At 50.8% G+C, this 27,342-nt stretch overlaps 1 protein-coding gene across 11 annotated transcripts in view; it reads left to right on the forward strand.

The window, feature by feature from the left end:
• msi2b (musashi RNA-binding protein 2b) overlaps positions 1 to 27,342 on the forward strand; it is a 223,314-nt gene that overhangs the window by 148,812 nt on the left and 47,160 nt on the right. For all 11 annotated transcript variants that reach the window (XM_062551886.1, XM_062551887.1, XM_062551885.1 and 8 more), the window contains exons 8-9: positions 9,718 to 9,800; positions 24,935 to 25,049. In XM_062551886.1, the coding sequence (XP_062407870.1) occupies positions 9,718 to 9,800; positions 24,935 to 25,049 (198 nt within the window). The remainder of the gene's footprint in view (positions 1 to 9,717; positions 9,801 to 24,934; positions 25,050 to 27,342) is intronic.

Here is a 27,342-nt window from a genome sequence, read left to right on the forward strand (position 1 = left end):
TTTCTCAACACTGTCTTCTGCTTAATTGTGTCAATGAGAATACTAGGCTTTTTAGGGGTCAGCCTGCCTGATTGGTGGCAACATTAGCAGACTTAAGCCATTAATAACATGAAAGATACTTTCCACGATTCAGAAAAAAAGGCAGTTGATATTTGAACCCTACGGCCAATAAAATGTCAGCCTTCCCTTATGCTCTCCTGAAGCAATGTTTTGTGACTGGAGTTGTTTGTAGCTCTTTCTGGGCCACTCTGTTTCCCATTTCCCAAGCCAGTGTTGTGTGTGCAAACACTGCTATGTTTTGAGCATGCATAACTGAATGGACAGAGTAGGCCTGTGAAGAAATGCTGTGCTGCCTGAATCTGACACAATGTGTATTGGATTAGAGTCCGAGACTGGACCTTTAACCGAACACAGACCTGTTGTGTTGCCCGGTGTTGTCAGATGTCCTGGCCAGCATGTTGTTTAGCTTTCAGCTTCATGTTTATTTTTAGTGTTTGCTTTGACTAGGTACCGTAAGAATGTTTGTGTCTGGGGGTTTACAGAGGGAGCTGTCTGTATCTCGATTTGACTTTTTTATCTGATATTTGGTTTCTGTCGCTTATAAATGTCAGAGGACAAGAGAATATCTGCCATGGCTCCGAAACGGCTCTGTGTTCAGGCAAATCTGTACAGAAGAGAAATAGTCAGACAAAGTTGACTGCTTCCTTGTTCTACTCTTTCTTTCAACTCCTCTCCCCCTTTGTTTCTCTATTTTCTCATCCCTCCGTCCAAGTGCATATCACACCGGTCATTATAATGTAGCGGGATGGGGCTGCTACTCCAATCGATTCCTCTGTCCAGTCTCATTTAGTTTACAAGGCCTCGCAGTGCCAGGGAGCTTAGCGCTCGCCCGGGCCTCTTCCCCTCCCGCCGCCCGCTTTCTCTTTTTTGATTAACAGGATGTGTAAATAAGGCCACAAACTCCCATCGATGCATGCCAATCTATTTATCGACTGCACAGAGATCCATCTCGCCCATGGCCCTCACCAAGGAGAGAGGGAGACAGAGAGGAGTGTGTTAGAGAGGGATGGTGAAAGAGTGGGGGAGAGAAAGAGGGAGAGAGAGGCTTTCAGCGGGAGTCCTAAAATCAGAAAGCTAGAGAGAGAGAGAGAGAGAGAGAGGCGGGTCGATGAGAGAATGAGAGAGAAAGGGAGTGAGTTTAAAAACTGAGGGCCATTGTCATGAGTGAAAGATCAAGAACGAAGGAGAAAGTGAAAGACAGAGAATGAGGGTGTGATAGAAATACAGGTAGAGCCAGACAGAGAAGAGGGTGTGTGAGTGTGTGTGTATGTATGTGTGTGTGTGTGTGTGTGTGTGTGTGTGTGTGTTTTCCTTTGTTCCACCATGTAGTGCCTGGGGACCCAGATGAATCCTGACCAGTGATGTCCTCTCTCCATCCCACACGGCTGGCGTGAGGTGTAAAAAATGAGCCCCCACTAGCAGGGCTGCTCTGCTGTTATTAATGGCCAGGGAAGCGGGCCCATTTATCTGTGCTGGAGGAGAGTAATTGACACTTTGATTTTATTGTGTTGGCTGTTGTCTGCTTCCATCACTCGCATCTCTGTCCTCTCCTCTGCCCTGCTCCTCACGCCTCGCAAAGGTGTTTGATTGCAGTTTGATACTGGGACACGGCAAACACACACACACACACACACACACACACACACACACACACACACACTAGGACACACACACGTGCACACACACACACACACACACACACACACACACACACACACACACACACACACTAGGACACACACACGTGCACACACACACACACACACACACACACACACACACACACACACACACACACACACACACACACACACACACACACACACACATTTATGTACACAAAAAGACACACATTTCAGACACACACACACACACACAGAAAGAGAGAGAGTTTATGTCATAAACATGTAAACATATATTCTCTGCCAGCAACGGTTCCTTGTTTCACCTACTCTGAAACACTCTGTTGCCGTGTGTGTGTGTGTGTGTGTGTGTGTGTGTGTGTGTGTGTGTGTGTGTGTGTGTGTGTGTGTGTGTGTGTGTGTGTGTGTGTGTGTGTGTGTGTGTGTGTGTGTGTGTGTGTGTGTGTGTGTGTGTGTGAGCAGGGTGGGTGGGAGTGCTCCCATAGGGTTTGAAGTGAGGGGAATCCTGTGTTAGCACACGGTACGTGATCAAAAGAGTGTATGCGAGTTCTGTGTGTGTGACTGTGTTTGTGAACAGGCTGCAGCTTTGTGTGAGGACTAGATATTAAGCGCCGTGTAGAGTGGAGACTGGAAGTAGTCCTGGTCACACACTTTTTTGTGTTGTATTTCAATTTAAATGGATAAAATTGGCATATTTCCAAGCAATCTACACTCATTAACCCATAATGACTAAGTGAATTTGTTTAAATTCAGATTTATTGATAATCAAAAACCTGTCACTTAGAAATGTGTTTTGACCCTTTGCTGTGGCACTCTAAATTATGGTCAGGTGCATCCTCTTTACTTTAATTAAAATGTCGTCTAGAACGTGATTAGACACTGCCTGGAACCCATTGGATTGATTAGACAGATTTTAGAGAGACGGTGTACACATTACGTGGAGTCCCATCCCATTAGATGGAGGGACAACATCTCAGCCCTGTTGTTTAAAGGAGCAATGCCATACACTTTTTGATTATTTTATAATGTTCCCTGAGATGCCTTTGTCTACAGGGGTTATTATTGAAAAAACGCTGTGGCCAGTTTTTCTCTATCATGCTCCGAAAACCCTAGAAGACAAAAGAGGCTGATAGTGTGGACCACCAGGACTCTAGCTAAACTGAGTAACTGGGGAAGAGTGGCCTTGATCAGGAATGTGATAGAGAACCCAGTAGTCACTGGAAGAGATCTAGTAGAAATCGGAGAACCTGACAGAAGAATGCCCATCTCACCAGCACCGTCTCCACCCAGCAGGCCTTTGTGCTGGTGCATCTAGACGGCAGGCCCTTCAGAGTAAAAAGGCATATGAAAGCCTCCTTAGAGATTGTCAAATGCCATTTAAAGAGTGTGAGGGGAAAGATTTTCTGGTCTGATGAGAAAAATCGAATGCTTTTGGGCAGAACTCCAAGCTCCATGTCTGGCCAATCCCAGGCCTTGCTAATCATCTAGCTAATACCATCCCCACAGTGACACACGGCAGCAGCAGCATACTGCGCTGTGCTGTACATGGACACTGGTCAGAGTTAAGGCAGGGATGAATGTAGCCAATTACAGAGAGCTCCACATGACCAGAGACCTTTCAACACAGCGATGGCCCAAACCATATTGCCCAAAAACATGGCAGTGTCGTGAGGGCAAGTCTCTCTTGAGTGGGCCGCCCTGTGGAACATCTGCGGAGAGGCCGGAAGATAGCCGTTCACAGGAGCTGACCATCCAATCTGTCGTAGCTTAAGAGAGGATCTGCCGGAGAGAGGGGGATAAACGGCCTACATCCAGGTGTGAAAAGGTTGTAGACACTTATCCGAGAAGACATGCAGCTGTAATTGCTGCCAAAGGGGCTTCTGCACAGCACAGAATTAAATCTGTGTTGAATTAACCTTGATCTTGGTATTTATATGACTGTCAGATTCCATTGACAGAAATAGCAGTTTAGCTACGGCATTGGCCAAAAATGGCAATGTTATCCTAGTGGAATTAAATGAACAACAGCAAAGATCGCAAAAAATGGAGGGGGTCTTGATTATATCTGACTACGCTGTGCACATGTGTGTCTGAGTGTATGTGCATCAGACTGCAGGCAGAAGGCAGGGGTGGAGGAGGGGTGGAGGTGGAGTGGAGGTGGGGTGGAGTGGCTGGATGGGCTGAGAATGAGAGACGCTTAATATTCACAATGCAATCTATTTACCTGCCTTCATCTGGAGAAAGGATACGTCGTGGCGGTAATAATATCTGATTTAGCCGTGTACCTCTCCTCCCTTTAAACACATCGAACTGCCCCAGGCACCAGCGCGTTTTAAGCAAAGGTCAGTTGAAGACTCATTGATTTAGCATTTTAATTTTATTTGTGCGGGCGCTCCGAAGGGGACTGGCATTAAGTGTCTTAAAGCTCTTTGGCGGGCGCGGGGCTGCCGAGCGTGAGAGAGCTCGCCGGCGTCGGCGGGAGTCTACCGAGGGCCCGGCGCGCTCGACTCGGCAGACTGAGGGCTAATAAGTGTGAGGATGCGCCCGGACGCCTCCACAACAGCACGCTAACACTTATTACCGCGCCACAGATTGGAAAAATCCATGTGTTGTCGTTGAAGGGCGGCGTCTGGGGAAACACAAAAGTAATGGAAAAATGCTAAGAGAGATATCATCCGTCCATTGTTGTTGCGTGAGGGACTTTGGCTCGTGCGAGGGCTTTTGTTGTGCCAGCACGGAGCGGTTGGATCTGGTGAGGATGGCAGACACGGTGCAGTCGTCGGTGGTTGTGTTTGAGCAGTGTGTTGCTCAGTTCCACCAGTAATCCAGTTTAAGAGCCAGTCGATATGATGAAAAACTGTCCCGTATTTCGGCACCATCGTGGAAGGAGGAAGAGCAGTAAATATTTTTTTTAGATATTTATTTTATTTCTTTTTATTTTATTTCTTTAATAAATATGGAAAAAAGTAACAACCAGATATGACCAGCTACAGATGAAAAGTTGTGTAGGTGTCAGTGTATGTATTAAATGGTGGGTCTTGCAGTGTGGTTATGTAACTAAATGGCTGGGCTCGTTGTGTAACTCTTGTCTGTCCACCTATGATTGGGAGAATGGCTTAAGGCATGCGGGTCTCAGACATCCTCTTTAGGGATGTGCGTTGAGACAGCAGGAGACATCAGGCAGCCCATGGGCTTCGCTGATTGGCTATCTGCCCAGAGAGCTGACCCCAGACCTGAGCTGTACTTGTTGATGACACTCTAAACTCTGGCAGAGAAATCCGGAGTAGTGACCATTAACCTGGACCCTTACTAAAAAGCCTGCGGATGAGCTTCCCTCACACAGCCCTGTCCATCAAGCACATGTGGCCTGTGAGAGCCTCACCCAGAGCGCTCCCTTGATCATGCTAGATGAAGGAGTGCGGCTCTTCTGGCAGGCCTATTGGAGCTGCTACTGCAGCAATACAGGGCTGCTGGCCTGTTTTCTTTTGAGTCTACAAATACACAGAGCAATTGGAAGCCAAATAAAAGCCTGACACAAGCACCCTGCCCACTGTGCCTGCGTGCTATGCATTCCCAGGCAGTGGGACCTAATGTGTGTCTGTGTAATCTAGTGTCAGCGAGGGGGTCTGGTGTGTTGGGGCTCTTCTGCTGCCATGTAAATAATGCATGGTGCTTTACCAGGTGGTGTACGGGTGCCAAGGTGTTCTTCTCCCCCACCTGCTCTAGAAAGTAGAGCACAGGAGTAGAGGCCAGGGGAACAGGAGAGATTTAGCCAGCAACCACCACCAATTTCAACCCAAACTGTGTGTTAGTGATGGGAGCTTTTGTGAAGAAAAGTGTCGTGTGTATGTGTGTGTGTGTGTGTGTGTGTGTGTGTGTGTGTGTGTGTGTGTGTGTGTGTGTGTGTGTGTGTGTGTGTTCGGTGTGTGTGTTTGTTTGTATGTTTGTTTGTGTGTGTGTGTGTGTGTGTGTGTGTGTGTGTTTGTATGTTTGTTTGTGTGTGAGTGTGTGTGTGTGTGTGTGTGTGTGTATATGTTTGTGTGTGTGTGTGTGTTGGAGTGAACTGGAGCTGTGCTTAAGCACCTTGCGTTCCCTCTCTCCTCCTCCTCTCTGGCAGTCTCCCTCCTCTGCCACCCAGCGTGTGGCAGGCGGGCGGGCATGGGGCTGTGGGTGAGAAATTGCTCCTGACAGCTGATTTGTTGGTTGTCAGAAGTGGTCGGCATGGGGCTGATAAGGGGGCAAGGAGGGAGAGGAGGAAGCGAGCGGAGCGAGGGAGGGAGGGAGGGAGGGAGGGAGGGGGAGAGCGAGCGTCATATCTCTTCGTCATTTTCAAAGGCAGCCTGAGAAAGCCTGGGCCCCACAAACACATGTAAATGTCTCTCCCCCAGAAATCACTGGGGATGCGCCCCCCCCCAACCCCACTCCCCTTCCTTCATGTTCCCACTGATATTCCTTTCAAAGCCCCGCGCCGCTCCGCTCCGAGTGTGTGTGCCGCTAATGCCTCTTCTGCAGAGGTGGCACGCCAGCCCGCGCACGGCGCTCTTCCTGGTTTATTCATTTACTCTCCAGCCTCAACTTCTCCTCTTTATTTATCGTGTCCCAAAGTCTTCATTTGGACACATTTGGAGATGAGGTAGATAAATGAAGCGCGTGATTTTTAAGAGGGAAGTGTGGCTGTTTTTATTGTGTGTGTGTGTTGCTTTATTTCCCTGGTGCTGATTCTGTGTTTGATACTTGTTACTTAAACATGCAGTAATGGAGTTATAGAGGAGCCATACAGGGTTTATAATGAAGGTGCAGTATTGCCTCAGTAGATGCACTGCACTCCCATGTCCTCTTTGATGAGCTGCACAGTTTACCAGCAGGGTTGGGAAGGATATAGCAAGGCAGGAAGAGAGAGAGAGGGGGGGAGAGAGAGGGAGAGAGAGGGGGAGAGAGGGAGAGAGAGAGAGAGAAGAGAGGGAGAGAGGGAGCGGTGTCCTTTCACTAGCGTTTTTGCCCTTCGTTGAGATAAATAAGTAGAAAAGCAGACTGAAACAGAGTAGGGAATTACAGTAAGAAAAATGGATTGAGAACGATATGGAGTGAGAAATAGTGAGAAAAGGGGAAGCAGAGAAGAGAGAGAGAGAGAGAGGACAAGAGAAAGTCACACACTCAAACAGAGGGAGACCAGGAGAAAGGCACGGAGAGAAAGTGTGTCTGCCGCAAGTGAAGGGAGAGCTACCGGACACGTTTAAATGCAATCAGTTGTGTACTCACCAGAACCCTTTATAGGAATGACATCTTTAAATTATCACACCTTTATTACTGACTTTAAATACTCACTGGTACTCTTCCACACTGTTGTAGAGGTGTGTGTGTCTACCCCTCTCCATCATGGATGTACTGTTCCACACTGCTGTAGAGGTGTGTGTCTAGCCTTCTCCATCATGGATGTACTCTTCCACACTGCTATAGAGGTGTGTGTGTGTCTACCCTTCTCCATCATGGATGTACTCTTCCACACTGCTGTAGAGGTGTGTGTGTCTACCCTTCTCCATCATGGATGTCCAGTAATCTACTATTCATCTGCTGAGCTCCACATGCTCATTGCTCTGCCACTGTAGTGAGGTCAGTGACGCTCGCTTGGTCTGAACGTGGAGCGAGAACGGCGGGCATGAGAGAGAGGGCCGGCAGTGTCCAGGGAGGCGGTATAGAGAGGGCCGGCAGTGTCCAGGCCATGTGCAGCGGCCCTCAGCTGAAGCTCTGCCAGCAGGATGTCCTGCAGGGGTCATACAGGAAGCGTTTTACAGGAGGGAGACGGGGGGGTCACAGGGTAATTGGCCCCTGCAGAGGGGGAAGTGTGTGTGGGGGCAGCGTGTCAGTCCCACCACGATGGACCTAGCATCAATAACAGCAGCACACACACACACACACACACACACACACACACACTCACACTCGGACAAACAGAAATAACACACTTACTGCTATTTTACTTTCTTCTCTTTCCCCACTGTGCTCATGTGCTTACACACGCTTGAGCTTAATACACACACACACACACACACACACACACACACACACACACTCCTCCTGGCCTCTGCTGACCTGTTCATGAAGCTTTGTCCTGCTCCGTTCCTCAGTCCCACAGCAGGAAATGTAGCGTCCGTGTAGGCTGCGTCTCTCGTGGAGTTGTGTGTGCGTGTGTGTGTGTGTGTGTGTGTGTGTGTGTGTGTGTGTGTGTGTGTGTGTTTGTGTGTGTGTGTGTGTGTGTCTGTTGTTCTTTTTTTCACAGCGGAGGCATTGACCTCTCTATAGTCCTTCAGAAGTGCTCAGCAGTTAGACCTGCGCTAAGCCGCCACACTTTATCCTGGTGGGTGGGAGACAGAGGGAGGCGGCCCGGGGCTCAACGCCTCTCCTCTTCTCGCTCTCTTCTCTTGTTTCCTCTCCTCTCGCTTCTCCTCGTCTCTGTACTCCTCTCCTCTCCTCTCCTCTCCTCCCCTCTCCTCCTCTCTCCTCTCCTCACCGCTCGGCTTCACTCACCGGTGGAGCTGGAGACGGATGATTACAGTGGAGCAGTGGAGAGTTTGTGTGTGTTTTTCCCCCACCAGCCGCTCTGTGTGTGAATATAGCCGCCGGCTCCCATAATTGCCTTCAAGGTTGTGGAGGGGGGAGGCCGTGGAGGGGAGGTGAGGGGAGGGGAGGTGAGGGGAGGGGCGGGCGGCGGTGTTGTGGGGATGTTTTGCCGGTGCAGGTGAAGGGTCATTGGATTGTTTATGTGCGGCGCCCTTATCTGGTGTCCTGCCTCTTTATCTGGGCTTATCTCCCATGGCAGCGTGGGGAGAGGACCCCTGCACTTCCTGCTGCGCTGTGCTGCGCTGGCCTCCGTGTGTTGGCCTGAGCGGCCCTCTCTCTGAGCCATCGCTAGTCCACACGGCCCTCTCTCTGAGCCCTGCTCTCAGCACCGCCATCGCTAGTCCACACGGCCCTCTCTCTGAGCCCTGCACCCATCACCGCCATCGCTCGTCCACACGGCCCTCAGGCCTACCTGCATTTACTCAACCAGTCTGGGCTGCTTTTACACACACACAACTTCATTACTGTTCAGGCCTCTTTGCATGCTCATGTTTGAGTTGTGTCTTTGTGTGTGTGTGAAGGTGCGTGCGTATGTGTGTGTGTGTGTGTGTGTGTGTGTATGTTTGTGTGAGTGTGTGTGCGTGTGTGTTCATTTATGTGGAGAACAGATGTATTTCATTTTATGTGCTCCTTTTTTGTCATAATTTGTGGAATTATTTCCGTTTGCCGTTGTGACACTGTGAAAAAAGCACAACTCAACACAATATGGCATTTTTACAGCACCGAGTTAAAATCCCAGCCTTCAAATGAAATATGCAAATTGCCTGACCACAAAAGAACATAAACAGAGACATTAAATAGCAGCTTTTCTATCTTCGCAAAAAAATGGAACGTGTTAAAGCGTGGAATATCAACCGAGGAGGACCACTAAATATTCCCAGTGAAATCCTCCTGTTACAGCGCCAGCTCCATGAATCTTCCCTAAATGAGCTCCGAGCGGCGCGGCGTTCCGCGCTCCCCTCTCCGTCTCGGAGGAGCTGGCGGCGAGCTCTTTTAAGAATGCCCACGACACCTTCATCTGGACAAGGAGGAGAAGGAGGGGGGGGGGGGGGGGGTGCGGCTGGCCACAGGAGCAGATGCATCATCCCCCCCGTCATTAGGGAGGCAGGAGGCGCAGGAGCTGGCCGTGGCCCCCGCTCCAGAGCGCTCCTCATCACGCCTCCTTCTCCTGCTGCAGAATGCTCATCAGCGCATATTTGTTTGGCCTTTTCCTGTTTCTCTGACGAGGGGGGGAAGAGGAGAGAAAAGTTGAACTGATTAACTGATTTCCTTTCATTCTCTTTTTTTTCTCCCTCTCTCTTTCTCTCTCTTTCTCCCTCTCGATCTCTCCATCCTCCCTCCCTCCATCTCTGCCCCTTCTCTCTCTCTCTCTCTCTGTCACTGTTCTCTGATGCAGGATTCGGCTTTGTAACCTTTGAGAATGAAGACGTGGTAGAGAAGGTCTGCGAGATTCATTTTCATGAAATCAATAATAAAATGGTAAGTTGGTTAAACTAATCAGAGTGTGTGTGTGTGTGTGGGTGTGTGGATGGGGGTGTGTGGATATTTTAGTCTTCATCAACCTGGCAGGGGCTTACTGCCTCTGGACCTCAGCAACATGGAGGTGATGGGGAAGATGGGCAGCAGTAGGCACACTCACACACACACATTCTCTCTCTGTGTCCCTTTCCCTCTCTCTATCTCTTTCAGTCTGATTTTCTCTCTCTCTCTCTCTCTCTCTCTCTCTCTCTCCCTCTCTCCGTCTTGCTCCATGCATCCAGGTGGAGGGGGAAGAGTGTGTGCAGTGGTGTGCACCAGTCACAAACCATGAAATTGTGTCTGTGATTCCCCCTCAGCCAGGATGGGAGAAGAACAACCTGTCTTTCCCCTCAACCGTAATTCCCCCTACAAGGGAGGAGGGGTGGGGGGGGCGGGAGGGGGGCACAGGGACGGCAGTCATGCCCAGGAAGGTCTGGAGCAGGGATAGATTTATTTCTGTAAGCTTGTTACAGTGTTGGGGGGGGGGGGGGGGGGGGGGGGTCAGGAGGAAGATGTAATTGAAATCCACAGTCCAGGTGGTCCCGACATGCTGTCTTGATTTGCTTTGCCCTTTCTTATGTTTATTGGTCATTTATGTTTGCGGCGTATTGTACAGTTAATGGTAAACCACAGGCCATGCTGAAATGTCAGGCCAGTGCCTCTCATCTGCTGCTCTGAGCTGCCACTAGTTGCTTTGAATACGGACACGGCGTGGCCTTTTTCTGATGTGATGTGACATGGGTGTCCACGTCTGAACCAAGCCACTGTGATCACTGAGAAATAGTGCTTGTAACGCACACACACACACACACATACTGGATAGACACTGTAATAGGCACTCTTTCTATCACTCTTCCCTCTTTTATAACACACACACACACACACACATACACACACACACACATGAACACAAGCACACAGACGGCACAGAGCCATGGACGGAAGAAAAAAAAATTCCAGAAGGAGACAAGGCGCCTTTGTTGGCCAGTGGCAGGATGGCAGGGTCTTTGCCAATCCATCAGGCCGACCAGTGGGCTATTGATTTTTGTATGATATTGCATCAAATGCTCTCATTGTTCAAAGAGCAGCGGCAAGGGTTGTAATTTTTGTATTTCTTCTCCTCTCTGTTCTCGTGCTCGGCGTCCAGCCGGAGCCCCGGCCCTCATTGATTGGCACGGATTAAATTGGGCTACAGGGGAATTGCATGTATCATTAGGATCACTCACAGGCCTCAGAGAGAGAGAGAGAGAGAGAGAGAGAGGGAGAGAGGGAGGGAGAGAGGGAGGGAGACAGAGAGGGAGCGAGAGAGAGGGAGGGAGAGAGATAGAGACAGAGAGAAAGAGGGAGAGAGAGAGACAGAGTCAGACAGACAAAGAGAGAGAGAGAGCGAGAGAGCAAGAAAGATGGCTGGTGGAGGGGTAGGTGGTGGGTTGGTGGGAGTCTGGTCCCCCTCTGTGTGCGCAGAGGGCACTGGTATGAGGTGTGTGGTGTGCCCGTGGGTAGGAGGTGTGTGGTGTGCCCGTGGGCAGGGGGATATAGCGTGAGCTGGGTTGGCAGCAGAGGATGGGGCAGGTACCAGGGTTTGGTAGGAACAGCTGCTCTCTGTGCACTCCTCTGTTTGTCTTCCCGTCGCTCTGCTGCTTGTTTTGGTTGCTGTTTGCCTGTTGAGATCAAAGCTGTCTTCACACCAGCACCATTTGCCCATAGCCGGCATGGCCATTTGACTTGCAAATGACTTTCCTTTAAAAATCCATCTTCTAGAGCACTATTCCCGCATCATCCTGTTTATATATAGTGAAGGACAGTAATGGTGCCCACAGATTGCCCGCTTGTGTTGCTGCCATCCCAGAAAAGCGCCATCTGTGACCCCTGCACTGGAGCTCTCCAAACGTATGAGAGAGTGGAAATAGAGGGATGTAGCAGATATATATCTCTGAGAGGGGTGGAGGGAGGGAAGGAGGGAGGGAGGGAGGTAGGGAGAGAGGGAGGGAGGGAAGAAAGAGCTGGAGCAGGCGAGGGCAAGACTGTGCCAGAGAAGAGTGGCTAATGACGGAGGAATGCCGAGTGGACGTATAGCCGCTGAGCTTCAGCACCGACCACCTCAGACCCTTTTTAGAGCAGGACCGTGACCCTCCGCGAGGCCGCACGGTCACTACGGGGGCCCAAATGGGCCATAAAGCACTGGTGAAGTTGGCAGGGAGGCCCCCGGGTGAAGCTTTGGTGCCTTCTGACCAGCTGGCCCGCTGCTCACCCGGTTTGATTGGAGCCGAGCAGCGGCGGGCACGGCATGAAACATTCATCAGGCCTCCTCTCTCCTCTCTCCCCTCTCTCCTCCGGCTGCGGTGGGTGGCCTGGAACACGCTGCTGTTTGACCCGCTCCACTTAGACCCGACTTGGGCCTGGACGAGCGCACGCACGCACACACACACACACACACACACACACACACAAGCACATACACACATACACAGCCCCCGCACTCAGGGCTGCTGCAGGAAAAAAAGGAAAAGGGAAAAAGAGGAGAGAAAAAGGAGAGGGAAGGAGCAGAGAGAGAGAGAGAGAGAGAGAGAGAGAGAGAGAGAGAGAGAGAGAGTGTGTGTGTGTGTGTGTGCGCGCGCGCGCGCTGTGTGTGTGGAGGAGATAGGTTCATCCAGGGCCAGAGGAGACAACAGAAGAGTGGAGGCCAAGAGAGATGGTGCGTTAGGCCAGTGATTGTGTCTGTTAATGATGCTGTGGGGCTGAGCTGAACAGAGCCCGGCGTAATGCCACAGCAGAGTAATGCTGCTCTCTCCTGCACATCTCTCCTGCTTTTGTTCTCCCTCTCTCCTGCTCACCTGCTCTCTGTGGGGACGTACAGTACCATACCGTACCGTACGTCTCCCTCTCCCCCGGATGGGCTGCGCCTCATGTGATCCATCATTAGCTGGGCCGCTTTAGATGGCTGGGAGCACCTTTGTGTTCAGCGGGCGCGTTTTGTTCCGCTGGGTGGGTAGTTTTCTCCCTCCGCTCTGTCTCTCTCATTTGGCTTTTCACCTCCGTTCTGCTCCCCCTCTCCCTCTTTTCTTCCCCCTCTCCCTCTTTTCTTCCCCCCTCTCTTTACTCTCTTACGCGCTTTACACCAACTGTCTCCTCTCGTCTCTCTCTCTCTCTCTTCGCTTCATTCTGCTTTCTCTTCTCCCTTCTCCACACGTACGCACACACACACACACACACGCACACACACACACACACACACACACGCACACACACACACACACACGCACGCTCACACACGCACACACAGAGGCCAGCCTTAGTGGAGGAGACCTTGAGCCAGGTCCCATGTGCCCTGACAGGGTGTGAGTGGTGGCTAATCGAGGCGGGGGGTTTGGTGCTCGATAAGGCACGGCTAATTTTAGTGCCGCGCTGTGGGGCTACACAGGAAGGGCTATTTTTGGAGATGGAGAGAAGTGGAGAGGAAAGAGGGAAGGGAGGGAGGAAGAGAGGAAGGGAGGGAAGAGGGGGAGGTAGGGCAGAAGGTTTCCTGACCTCAGATCAGGGCTGTTCCTCTGCACTGACCTTCTAACTCTCTGTCTTTTCCCCCCCTCCCACTCACTCATTTAGTATCCCTGTGAGCTAGCTTGCCCACCATGGGAATGAGCTCATAGGTCAGCGGTTATGGGGGCCCTCCACTAACTGATCTCAGCACAGAGATGTGCTCATTCCCTCATAATTGATGTGGTGCTACAGTAGGTTCTCACTGCAAAGCACCAACAGCTCAAGCCAAATCTAAAGCCCAGCACGACTCCACTGTGTGACTGGCCTTACCTGACACCCCCCTAACTCTGACACACAGCGCTGAGGAAATCAAATGGATTTTATTTACTTGCTAGTCCGGGGTGACTTTAGGGCAGCCCCGCTTGTAGTGTTACCAATTTAAACAAGGTGACTCGAGTTTAAATGTGAACCTTTGGCAAGCAAGGTTTGCTAGGCCTTTCCTCTAGAAACGCTGTGAAAAGCAAATAAAAAGCACATCTCTTGACATTTACTATGTAAAGCCAGAGTAAAACGCCCTCACAGTGAAACACGGTGTATTTTGCTGTTGCCCGTTTCGATCTGCATTTCCAGTGCGTGTAGATAGCGAGTATACTGTACAGCAGCGCCCTGGTGATGGTCTATGTCAGTAATACCAGCCCACACTCCACATCTCATTTGCATGGTTTCCACACATACAGTATTGCGTTGTCAAAACAAACCGTTGTTATGGGAACCTCTGCATATAGACCGAAGCAGCCATGACAGGTTCAGAATGGTAAATTAGTCTCATGAATAAAAGCCTTTAAGTTGAAAGGTGTGACCACAGAAGTTAAGATATTTTAAATGCTCAGAAAAGCAGCTTGTCAGACTAATACATTTGTTTGAGGAGAGGAATGTTTCATGTCGGATGGCGCCTTTGTAGATTTAGTTTTTAGTTGTAAGTAGTCTTAATTAGCTGTCACCAAAAAGATTTTTTTTTTTTTTTAAAGTCATAATCAGAACATCTCACTGTCATTTTTGTAGCTATAAAACATGGTTAATGATTGCAATAAATTGTCAAAATATCACATGAATCAGCCTGTCTGAAAATATCCTGCCTCAAATGGCTATTGTACAGACTGTTATAAAATGTTTTTGCCGGTGTCGTAATGGTCCTTATATAATGGCGTATTTAACTCATACTCTAGGCATTATATAAGGCAGTGTGTGTCACTGTCATAACAGCGCTCTGTTCTATAGAATAGAAAGTGCACAGATCCAGGGTGTTTGCACGTCTGTGCTTGAGTGACTTATGTAAGGAACAAGTCCTCTACAGTTCTCTCCACCCCTGGCTATGCTGTTGACCTACACATGTGTGAACACACGCTTGCTTGCAACACCCCCCCCCTCACACACACACAGACACACTCTCCCCCCTGCCCTCTCTCTCTTTCTCTTTCTTCCTCTCACTCACTTTCTCTTGCTCAAACACACACACACATACACACACATACAGTACATACAGAAAACAGAAATACACCAGAGTATACACCAATAATGTACAGTATAAAGCAGGAAAAAGAGACAGCTTTATTTAGCAGAAAAACGCACGCACACTTACACGCACACACAACACACACACACACACACACACACACACACACACACACACACACACACACACACACACGCACACGCGCGCGCACTGTCATAGCCAAACCGAGCCCCGTTTCCGTCACCGAGCAGAAAGGTTACCCCCGGTGTCGCGGGCGGGCGGGCGGGCGAGCGGGCGAGGGTGCAGGCGGCCACCCACCGGAGAGCCCTGCTGTCCTGCCCGCCTGCCCGCCGCGCCGCCTCCATTAGCATGGGTGATAAGTGCAGTGTGTGTGGACGCGCCAATTTAGTGTGTGCCACAACCACGCTGGGGCTCAGGGCCTGCAATATCACTCTGAGATAATCTACCGCTGTGAGCACAAACAGGAGGAGAGAGAGAGAGAATGAGACGGAGAGAGAGAAAGAGAGAGAGAGGGTGTGAGTGTAGGGAATGACTCTTCCTCTCTTCTTATCTTGCTCGAAGCGTCAACACACATTTTCCCAAAGAAACATACAAGCACATTGACACACACTCTCAAGTAAGCGCACACACGCAAGAGGGTGTGACAAGAAGACGTTGAGAGGATTCAACATGATGGCTTTCGGCGCAAAAAAAAAATGCCATCAGTTTATACTCCTCTCTCTTTCTCTCTCCCTTTCTCTCCCTCGCTCTCTCTCTCTCTCTCTCTCTGTCTGTCTTTCTCGGTCTCCTATTTCTGTTTTTTACATCAGCCGAGTGCATTTTTCGGGGTGATTTTACGGCTGCGGTCATTGTGATGGCAACTGTCCCTCTGTTTACCCGTGGAGAGACGGCGGCAGTATTTTAAAGAGTAGCTTGAGCTAATGGAAGGGAATTGTGATATTTGAAAAGATTACAGTCATTCAGCCACGCTAATAATGGAGCGTGCTATGGGTAGAGTGCTCTCCGTGCCCCGAGGTGTCAAAACATGGCCGGGACCAGACGCCTGGACGCACGCTCTCCTTTTAAAGAAGAAAGGGGGGAAACACAAAGGCAGGTGGAGACCTGCGAGAGCGGAGTGTCCCCTGCACATAATTGACCCCTGACATGTATAACAAAGCAGTAAACGCTCGAGCGGCGCAGCGGCCTCATGAAAGTCCATTACGGGCGCCTGGCGGGGGAGGTGATGTAACGCAGCGGGCAGAGAGGGGGCCCTTAAAGTGGACGCAGGCTAGCCGGGGGGACGGACAGGCGCTGACTCACCGAGGTGGCGCTGAGATGATGCAGAGGCCTGCGGTCCAGTCCCAGCGCGGAGCTCCCTCCATCTCCCAGCCCTGCCAAGGCCTGTCCGGCGCCCAGGGGTGCTTTGTTCTTTTGAGATGTGTATTATTGGTGCGTTCCCAAGTAGCCCCTTAATGCTAAAGCTGTATAAAATAGACATACTCTCCAGTAAGTATACTGTAAATAGTCCCTGACAGCATTTCGTTTTTTTTTCCACTCTCTCTCTCTCTCTCTCTCTCTATTTATTTTCCTTCTCTTTTTTTTAAACGCCTGGTGAATATAGATTTCTGTGTCAGGCGAAATAGCTGTAAGTATATCAATAATGTAAGGCGGCCCCCAAGTCTCCAATGTAATTTAATTCCAGTTGCGGTGAATTATGCCTGGCTGTTAAGCCGCGAATGCTGTTGCCCCCGAGCAAAACGGAACAGAGAGAGCGGGAGTCAGTGCCGGCAGAGTGGAGCGCTGCGCGGCGGGGCCTGGCAGGCCTGCTATCTTTTTATTTAATCTGCCTGCACTTCACAAACAAGACAGAGCCGTTTGTCGCTCGGTGACCTTTTGCATGTCGGCGGAATTTATGTCGGAGGTGAGAGTCTCTATAACAGAGCGCTGTCGCGTCGGGAGGTTTAGGGGGCTCAGAGCTGGGAGAGAGAGAGAGAGAGAGGGAGGGAGGGAGAGAGAGAGAGAGGGAGAGACAGAGAGATTAATATTGCACACTTTAGAGGTGAGACATCCCAGCTGTCTGCTGAAGGGAGAGAGCATCCATAGAAGAAGGTGAAGTGGGCAACTGATCAATAGACAGAAAGCTGAGGAGCACACTGGCACTCTCTGTGCTGTTGTCAGCTGCAGTGTGGAGCACCAGGCCTGTGAGATGTCTGCTGTACAGCACTGAGAGAGTGAGCAGGGGTACACCAGAGTCTCAGAGAAAGGGAGAGAGAAAGAGAGAGGAGTATAAACTGATGGCATTTTTTTTTTGCGCCGAAAGCCATCATGTTGAATCCTCTCAACGTCTTCTTGTCACACCCTCTTGCGTGTGTGCGCTTACTTGAGAGTGTGTGTCAATGTGCTTGTATGTTTCTTTGGGAAAATGTGTGTTGACGCTTCGAGCAAGATAAGAAGAGAGGAAGAGTCATTCCCTACACTCACACCCTCTCTCTCTCTTTCTCTCTCTCCGTCTCATTCTCTCTCTCTCTCCTCCTGTTTGTGCTCACAGCGGTAGATTATCTCAGAGTGATATTGCAGGCCCTGAGCCCCAGCGTGGTTGTGGCACACACTAAATTGGCGCGTCCACACACACTGCACTTATCACCCATGCTAATGGAGGCGGCGCGGCGGGCAGGCGGGCAGGACAGCAGGGCTCTCCGGTGGGTGGCCGCCTGCACCCTCGCCCGCTCGCCCGCCCGCCCGCCCGCGACACCGGGGGTAACCTTTCTGCTCGGTGACGGAAACGGGGCTCGGTTTGGCTATGACAGTGCGCGCGCGTGTGCGTGTGTGTGTGTGTGTGTGTGTGTGTGTGTGTGTGTGTGTGTGTGTGTGTGTGTGTGTGTGTGTGTGTGTGTGTGTGTGTGTGTGTGTGTGTGTGTGTGTGTGTGTGTGTGAGCTGCAGTGTGGAGCACAAGGCCTGTGAGATGTCTACAGCACTGAGAGAGTGAGCAGGGGTACACCGGAGTCTTAGATCCCACGTGTGAGCTAGCTAGCATCTCACTGCTCTACTCCCCCACTGTGGGACACAGCACTGCAGTTGCAAGACAGTGGCAGACTGTAGCAAGGAACATGCTACAATTTATCACAACAAGCAATTTGTCCATATAGGGAAACATTTTGCTATAGATCAAGCCGCATGATCCCTTAATAATGCAATTATGAGCAATTTCCACTGATGTTTATGTGAACAGCTGCACAATGTAAGCAGGCAGGTGGTAAATGCTGACCTAATGTATGCAGTCAGGAGTGTCGAGCTAATGGTAAACGTGTGTGGGAGAGCAAGAAGATGAGCATTTAGCCTAGACTACTGCTGAAGATGATGTTAAATAGGCCACTTAATGTACACCAGCGAGCTCTGGATGTATGGAATCAAGCAACGTGAGATTCTTCTAAGTCGAGGTGTTTATTCAGCTCACTCTCTAGCTGCAGCAGCCATCAAAGCAGGATGAGTCCTCAATAAATGTGCAAATAAACTCCCTCTGAGTCTGCGCCTCACTCTGGCTTCACACGGCCCAGCCGCTCCTCCTCCGCTCTACTAGTGGGTGTGTGCATGAAAGAGCCCTACCTGAAGCATCCTGGCTCCTCTCTATAGACACACACACACACACACGCACGCACGCACGCACACACACGCACACACACACACACACGCGCACGCACGCACGCACGCACGCACGCACGCACACACACACACACACACACACACACACACACACACACACACACACAGAGAGCTGCCAGGCCTGAGAATATGGCACCATTCATTTAGATCCCTCCATTCATTGTTGTGTGATGTACACATTTACACACAAATGAACATGTTTCTATTTCCGAGGATGTTGTCCTCTCCCTGAGCGTGCCATAGAGAGTGTGTGAGCGAGCGCGGCGTCAGCGTCGTGACTCATTCTGTTGTGGGCGCTAAAGCTGGGCTCTGCTGTGTGTGTGTGTGTGTGTGTGTGTGTGTGTGTGTGTGTGTGTGTGTGTGTGTGTGTGTGTGTGTGTGTGTGTGTGTGTGTGTGTGTGTGTGTGTGTGTGTGTGTGTGTGTGTGTGTGTGTGTGTGTGTGTGTGTGTGTGTGTGTGTGTGTGTGTGTGTGTGTGTGTGTCAGAGACAGAGCGAGGTAGGGAGTGAATCAGCACACTGTCTCATCAGAGCAGGTGTATCAGTTGGGGTGATTGAGCTTGTTAAAGGCAGCGCTTGTCCTTCAAGTGCAGGCAAACAGGCTTCTAGGACCAAATTTACCGTGCTCGGGCGCTGCCCAAGGATTTCTTTTGGAATAGTATTATACTGCTTAGAGTACATTTCTATGTGTTATTTACTGATTATTTTTTACCTGCAGATGTCTTTCAACATTTGTACGCCTGATTGCACCATACACCATGTCTGACCAAGTGAGAACACTCACTTTGAGAACATGATTTGTGTTCTGTATTTTTCCCCCCAATAAATTGGAATTATATGAGTAGTTTCAAAGTACTTTTTGCTCTAACTTGAGTACTTTTAAAATACAAATATATATTGAAACTTATTCTTATTCTTACTACTTCTTATTGGAATTATTCTTATATAAGCCCACATTTAAATATAATACACTTACTCTTACCCAAGCCATTATTTTGATGGATACCTTTACTTCTACCAGAGTCTTTGTTTTTATAAAGTTACATCTCTTGTTTATGCTATGCACCTGTGCTGCATGATCCAGGGAAAGTTTGCTTAATGCCACCATGCAGTTGGTTCCTATGAACAAAGAGCCTTACGAGCCTCGCATTCCTTTAATACGTAAACATTCATAGATAGCTTTGTGTCTGTATGTGTGCATATAGTGTATCTACACATATACAGTAAACATATAAACATATATGTGCTGTGCTGTGCTGTGCTGTGTGTTTGTGTGTGAGCGTGAGAGAGCGAGAAAGAAACAGAGAGTCTCAGGAACAGTGTGTGTGTGTGTGTCAGCTTATATAAATAATACCTTTTGGGTGAATGTCTCCACTCTGCTTTAATGAAGCTATAATCACTTCCCCGATCCCTCAGGCAGTGCATTTGAGGCTCTGCCAATGGAGAGCGTAATCACAGTGATGCCTCAAAACAACTGCGCTCCTTATCTTGCACATTAGCAACTGTAAATAAGCATCCCCCCGTACACACGCGCAGCGCCGGGGATGAGGAGGGGATGAAAGTCATCCGCAGGTAATCTTCCTCAAATGGAAAGTGAGAACAGGAGCCCAGGAGCACTTCTCAGGTGATGGCACACTCCTGTCTCCGGGGTCAGTTAAGCGCGCGCGCTCCAAAGCTCCTCTGATCTCAGATCAGCATCGGCTGCCTGCCCCTCCTGACAATTAAGAGAGGAGAGGTGAGAGAGACCGGAGCTGCTCTGAGCCCCACACACACACACACACACACACACACACACACACACCTGCCCGCTGCCCCTCCGCCCCTCCGAGCGGGACGCTAGCCATCACCCCGGCCACCCGTGCGCTGGCCCCTGACCCCTCTCTCCGCACTCCGCTGGTCCCCCTGACCCCTCCAGTTAGCCTGCCCTCTCCCCCTCGTGCTCTATTCAGATGTGCAGCCGTGGGCTGTGGAGGGGCAGCGGGGGGGGGGGGGGGGGGGGGTTACCTGGCCTACCAGAGGAGGGTGACAGGTGTGGAGGTGGCCATGGCACTCCTACAGACAGCCAGAGCTGCGGGCGGCCAATTGATGAATTGGGTGGGAACATTTGACAGCTCCGGAGCATCTCTGCTAGGGCTGTATCGCGCCCTGTCCTGCCAAATGATAATGTACGCCTCAGAACCGGTTGGATTTGCCCGGGGCTTGCCTTGCAGCGCAGTAGGGCTTTTGGATGAGTACCGCCGCATGGACGCATTGATTGGGTTGTTTTGTAAGGTAGGTTTTACAGGTGGGGTCATGCCATTACTCGGCTGATTGTTAGTGAGCTTGCCAGTCCCCACATTTGATCTGTCTTGTTAGGTACTGTAGCTCCATGTCACTTCACAAGTCACTCAAAGGTGTAGTTCAGGGATACAGTATTTGTGTCCAATATTTCAGCCGTCCGTCAGAAGATGATGTGCTGTAGATGAATACTGGGCTGTCCCCATAACTGGACCATAGCCCTGCCCATATCATGGCCCATACTGTACTGTTGCAGTGGCCCAGTCCGTGGATATGAGATGGAGTAGATGGACTGGGCTGTCTCGGTGTGTGTGGCCGTCCTCTGCTCTAGTCTGTGGCCTTCACCTGTTCTGCCTCCCTGCTCCTCTCCCCTGCGCCGGAGCCTCTCCCACTCCCAGGTCGTTAGCGATCTGTCCCTCCTCCTCATCTTCCTCATTAGGCCCCGTGAAGGGCCTCATCAGTGCTAACGCTAGCCGAACCCATTCCCTCTCCCGCTAATTAGTTAAGTAATAGTGCGGAGCCGAGCGCTAGCCGCCGCCGCGGACCCCGGGACCTCCGGCGGCCCTCGCTGATGACACCTGCGCCCGTCCACGGCTCGCGATGATTAGCCGAACCACCGCGTCTAACAGCCGCCACCACCAAATGCCATGGCAATTAGCGACTGAACAATAATTAGACGTGTCACGCCCTCTTAGCTCGTTTAGCTCTGTGCGCGTAATTAAGGTATGTTGTTTTCTACAGGGTGTTGCCTATTCTTTGCTTAATGCCAATGTAATGTTCCTTATCACTTCAAATGGCAGTCTGTGCACCATCACAGAGGGCATAGGCGTACATATGCTCTCTCAATGGGGCTGTGGAAAGTGCTGCTGTCGGCTGTGTTTGAACACATTAACCAACTACAGTAGTGTTGGAGGGAAGACATTTGATTCTATTTTGGTTTAACATGTATTTGTTGTTTTGAAAGGTCTCGAGCATTAAAACTGTCGGCTGTAATGCGCTTGTTGTCAGAGGGGACGCTAACGCAGGGCGCTGAATGTGTCTTAACAACGGGTGGTGAACTGACAGTAGCGACCCCAGCGCGCCCTGCAATACATTCAGCGCAATCCAGTGTTCCCACTTTCCTATTTCCTGCTCTTTGTCCTACGCTGTGTTCAATCGCGTCGTCCATTTCGGGGCAGCGAGCTCTGCTTGTGCCGCCGCCGCTGCTGTTGCTCTTGTTGTGGTTGTTTGCAGACTGGCAGGCTGGATGGGTTCTGGCTGAGGGGCTTGTGGGGGGGGGGGGGGGGGGGGGGGGGCGGGGGTGGGGGGGGGGGGGGTGTAGCTGGGGCCTGAGCAGTCACAGGAGCTGCCAGATGTTCAAATGGAGCAGCAGCCTCAGCAACAGCAGCAGCAGCAGAGACAGAGAGACAGACAGCAGCAGAGAGGGTGAGAGAGACAGACAGACAGAGAGACAGACATGCATAGAGACAAACAGACAGACTGACTGACAGAGGAAGACCCAAAGGAGCAGGCAGGTAAATAAAAGGATGGACAGACATGGTCAAACAGACAGGGCTGAGGCGTGTGTGTGTGTGTGTGTGTGTGTGTGCGTGCAGGCTGACAGACAGACAGGCTGAAATGAGACATCACGTAGGGAGACCAGCAGACAAACAATTGCATGGAGCAAGACAGAATTAGAGGCAAGCAGAATTAGACATGCACACAGACACACCCACCCACACACACACACTCAACGTGCCTTTTTAGCACATACACAGAAGCACATACATATGGATTCTCCCTCAATCACACACACGCACACACACACACACAGAGAGAGAGAGAGAGAGAGAGAGAGACACATAGTGCATAGCCACTCACAGACAGACAGATGAGTGGAGTCCAGACACTCCCTCGGGCAGTGGACTGACTCTGGCAGACAGGAACCCTGCTGAGGGGGTGAGTGGGCCCCCCTGCCCCCCCCACACTACCCCCACCCCACCCACCCCAACCCTCCCCATCACTCGAGCTGCTGCTGTGGACAGCCTGTAGACGTGGCCCAGGCAGCTCCAGCAGCTGGTGAAACTGCCCTGTAATACCCAGTGAAAGAGCGTGTGTGTGTGTGTGTGTGTGTGTGTGTGTGTGTGTGTGTGTGTGTGTGTGTCTGCCTGTCTCTATGTGTGAGAGAGTGAGTGAGGGAGAAGAGAGAATGGGAGACAGTACAGAGGAGATTGTGTGACAGCACAGTGGAGGGCAGGCTCTCTCAGACACACACAACCAGCAGCTTGTTATGTTGGGTTCATCCGCTTTTAGTGCATGTGTGGGTGGAGTTCTTGTTTTGTAAGGGAATTCGTGTCTCTCTCTCTCTGTGTGTGTGTGTGTGTGTGTGTGTGTGTGTCGTGTCAGATGCTCCTGTCTGCATTAGGCCAAGCGTGCTGCGTAGTGGGAGCCTGTCTTTTTCTCATATGTGTGTGTCACAAGGCTGTACTTTGCCATGTGCTCTCACTTCACTGAGCTAACCCACCCGAGTGTGGAGTCACCAGGGCAAGGGAGTGTGTCCGTTTAGCACACTCTATGTGTGTGTGTGTGTGTGTTGCCGAGGTTTGGTCTATTAACAGTTGTGTGTGTGTGTGTGTGTGTGTGTGTGTGTGTGTGTGTGTGTGTGTGTGTGTGTGTGTGTGTTGTGATGAAAACAATGCGTGTTTATGTTATTGCATTTGCACCTCTGTCTTTGTGAGTGTGAGAGCATTCGTAGATGTCTTTGTGTGTGTGTAAGACAAAGACAGAGAATTTGTGTGTGTGTGTGTGTGTGTGTGTGTGTGTGTGTTTGTCACAGACCTTGGTTCCTGTCTCTGAGCAACAGCCACTTAGCTATGCATGGTGTAGGGAGGAGGGTGAAATGTCATTCACCGCAGCAGGAGAGCGGAGCGCTTGATGGCACCCACTACACACACACACACACACACACACACACACACACACAGGGGAACCAGAGCGGCCCCAGGGCCCACATCACTTTCCATGATGATGGGGGGAGCAGGGAGAGAGAGATGGAGAGAGAGGAGGAAGAGTGCGAGAGACAGAGTGGAGAAAAGTGGAAAGGCAGAGCGGCAGACGGAAGGAGAGAGGGAGTGAGGGAGGGAGGGTAGAAGTAGAGAGAATGGTGAGATGAGAGGGAAAGAGTTGGGACGGAGGTAAAAGACATGGAGGGAGAGGGAAATGGGAAATGTTTACCAATAAGAGAGAGGACGTTTGCCTGGGGCACACCGGGCCTCAGCACGCCTGGCCAAACACAGCAAGCACTAAATTGACACAGGGATGTGACGACTTACATTTGCAACCTGTGTGTGTGCGACATCAGGTGTGTGTGTGTGTGTGTGTGTGTGTGTGTGTGTGTGTGTGTGTGTGTGTGTGTGTAGGCTGGAAGGAAATGTCCAACATTTTCCAAAGTCGATTGTTTGTCTCTCACTCTCTGGCCTGTTCCTGAGAAGTGTGGCGTCATTGAGCCTGAAGCAGAGGTGGGAATTGGGTTGTTCTGCGCCACGTGTGTGTGTGTGTGTGTGTGTGTGTGTGTGTGTGTGTGTCTACAGTCATCATAGCAACACCATTCACACACACACACACATGATTGTGCGCTCACCTCCCCTCTCTTATCACCTCTTATCCCCTCACCAGCACAGTGCTACAGGATGCTGTAAAGGGATGGAGCAGCTTCCATATATATCACTATGCTGCTTTATTTCTATTTCAATGAATAGATCATTTAATAACCACCCGATCCGGGCTGTTGGATTTTGGTATGTAATAAATGTAACTGTAAGACTGGTTTGAATCTAGCCAACAGCACCATCATCAGTGTCAATTCCAGAACATCAGTAACAAGGCTGAGAACGTGCGCTCACACAGGGCTGTGGGGCGTGAGTGTGTGTAGTGTGGTGTAGTGTAGTGTGGTGCAGTGCTATGGCTGTGTTGAGCTCTCCTGAGGGCGGCATGTCATGTAAACATGCTGTTGCAGGGGAAATGCCATGTGAAGCGTGAGCGTGAGCGCGCCGCGCAGCGCTGTACCACTGATGGGCTGTGTGTTGGGTTGAGTGTGTTGTGTGTTGTGTTGAGTGTGTTGTGGTGTGTGTTGAGTGTGTTGTGTTGTGCTGTACTGTGCTGTAATGTGCTCTCTCTCTCTGTGTTCACAGGTAGAGTGCAAGAAGGCCCAGCCCAAGGAGGTGATGTTCCCCCCGGGGACGCGGGGGCGGGCCAGAGGACTGCCCTACACCATGGATGCCTTCATGCTGGGCATGGGCATGCTGAGTGAGTCCACCCACTGTACCTACAGTATCTATCTATCTCTCCCCCTCTCTCTGTCTCTATCTCTCGCTATCTCTCTATCTCTCTCTTTATTCTCCCTCTCTACCCCTACCTCTCTCTATACTGTATATACTGTATCTCTCTCTCTCTGTCTCTATCTATTTCTCTCTCTCTATCTATCTATCTATCTATCTCTCTCTCTCTCTGTCTCTATCTATCTCTCCGTCTCTATCTACAGTATCTCTCTCTCTCTCTCCAGCATGGAGGCACACTCACAGAATTAGAGAAACCGCAACCAAAAATAGTCGGCGTGGCTAAGTGGAATGGGCTGAAGACAGACAAGTGTGCCCTTCTGAGCTGGGCGCTGCCGCTGGCTGATTTCTGATGAAACAGTATTTCTCCGCCTCTGTTGCCTTTCTGCGTGCAGGAGAGGTGTTAGAGCAGAGGCCCCATAAATGGCTGGGAGACAATGCTCCTAGTTAATGGGGCTGTATAAATAAAGTGGAATTGAGCTGGGCTGCAGCTTGGCGAGGGCTCCTCGGAGAGCAGCCTTGTGACTCGCGGGCTGACACCAGCACTGTACGTTTGAGTTAATGCCACTCCGCTCCACTCCAGACTGCACTGGCGGCGCGCCAGATCCACCCACCAACACTTGAGCGGCAGGGCTCCCCTCCGACACACAGACACAGAAACATCATACAGTCTGTCTCCCGGCACACGCCGTTAGCTTGGGCCTCCCTTTATTTCCCTTTTCCCCCCCTCCTCTCTCTCGCTCGCTCTCTCTCTCTCTCTCTCTCTCTCTCTCTCTCTCTCTCTCTCTCTCTTATTCGTAGACATTTCGCAAGTAATGAAAGAGAACAGATAGACAAGAGACGTCGAGGCAGAAAAAGAGAAAAGAGAGAAGAAGGAGGGCGAGGAGTGTGTGTGTGTGGGGTGGGGGGTGTTATTCCGCTAACCTCCTCCCCCTTGTGTGATCTGGAGCCTGAGCCCCCTTGCTTTACTGACAAGAGATAATTATAGCGAGATTGATCGTCTGCCGAAAGTAAGTGAAGCAAATAAATCGTTTGATGGCTGGCGCGAGTTGCGCACGGCCCAGGGCCCTAATGGAGGCAGCGGGGAGAGGTCGTCCCACCCGTAATTTGCCTTGATGAAGCGGCCATGTGGGGGGAGAGGGCTTGCGTGAAAATATGCCATAGATATTCTGGCCTTGACCCGCTCTGTTCCCCTGGACAACCTCCTCAGCCCACCGACCCCCGCCCCCCCCCCCCCTTCCACCGACCCCCCCAAACCCACATTACAGAACTAAATGAAGAGGAAAATTGAAATAATGTTAAATTATGAATTTATGATTTCATCTGTCCTCCACCTCAGGAGTGCTGAATAATAGGTGGAGGGCTTTGTGTCGTTAGGAGGAGAGGAAGCGGGCGAGGAGCGAGGAGCGAGGAGCGAGGAGCGCGGGGAGAAGGAGGCGTCGCCCGCCCGCTGTAATCCATCTTCCTGTAATCCTCAGCTTCCCGCCCGACACTCCACTGCGGCACCGGGAGAAAAAAAAAAACTTTTTGTCAGCCGTTTGGCCAAACTTACGGTAGCGGCGGCCCTGGAGAGCGTCTGAGAGAGGAGCGGTTCATTTCGGGAGCTTACGCTTGCTGATCTAAGCACCGTCTGCTTTTTCGCTTTTGTATGCTTTTGGGGTGTTTTTTCTCTCTCTTTTTTTTTTGTTGCGCGGTTGAGAAGAGTCAAGTCTAGGGAGAGGTTTGGGAGGCAGGCCCCGGGGCAGCCGTTAAAACATCCCGCGCGTCAGATGTGTTGGGAAGCGGCGCCCACGGAAACATCTGGCAGAGCGGCGCTGTTAAAGCAGACATCACGGGCTTATTAAGAGCGCTGCTAATCAGTCTTATTGTGGAACAAAGACGAGAGCCGCGCCACGCAGATGCAGACGCAGGAACGCGGGAGCAACTGATATTTCTCTCATTAGCGCTTTTGTCTAAATATTGATATTTAAGATGCAGGACAAAGTTCCTTCTCTAAAATTTGAATAGCCTCATCTCTCCAAGAAAAAAAAGGAATCAACGCAGCTCATTATTTAAAGGAAGTGTAATTTGGTACATTCGCCAAAATCTCATTAAAGAGCCCCTCTTACCCACCCCTTCACCCGCTGCACCCCCCCCCCCCCCCCACCCCTCGCCTTGCCTTTGTTTACCACACCTAATCGAGCCATTTATCTTTATTGCGTTAAAGGGCCTCATGTATGTTTGCTCCAAATGAATACACGTTCTAAGCCCCTGCACAAGAGCAG

This window comes from Sardina pilchardus, chromosome 13 (assembly GCF_963854185.1).
Source record: "Sardina pilchardus chromosome 13, fSarPil1.1, whole genome shotgun sequence".
NCBI lineage: Eukaryota > Metazoa > Chordata > Actinopteri > Clupeiformes > Clupeidae > Sardina > Sardina pilchardus.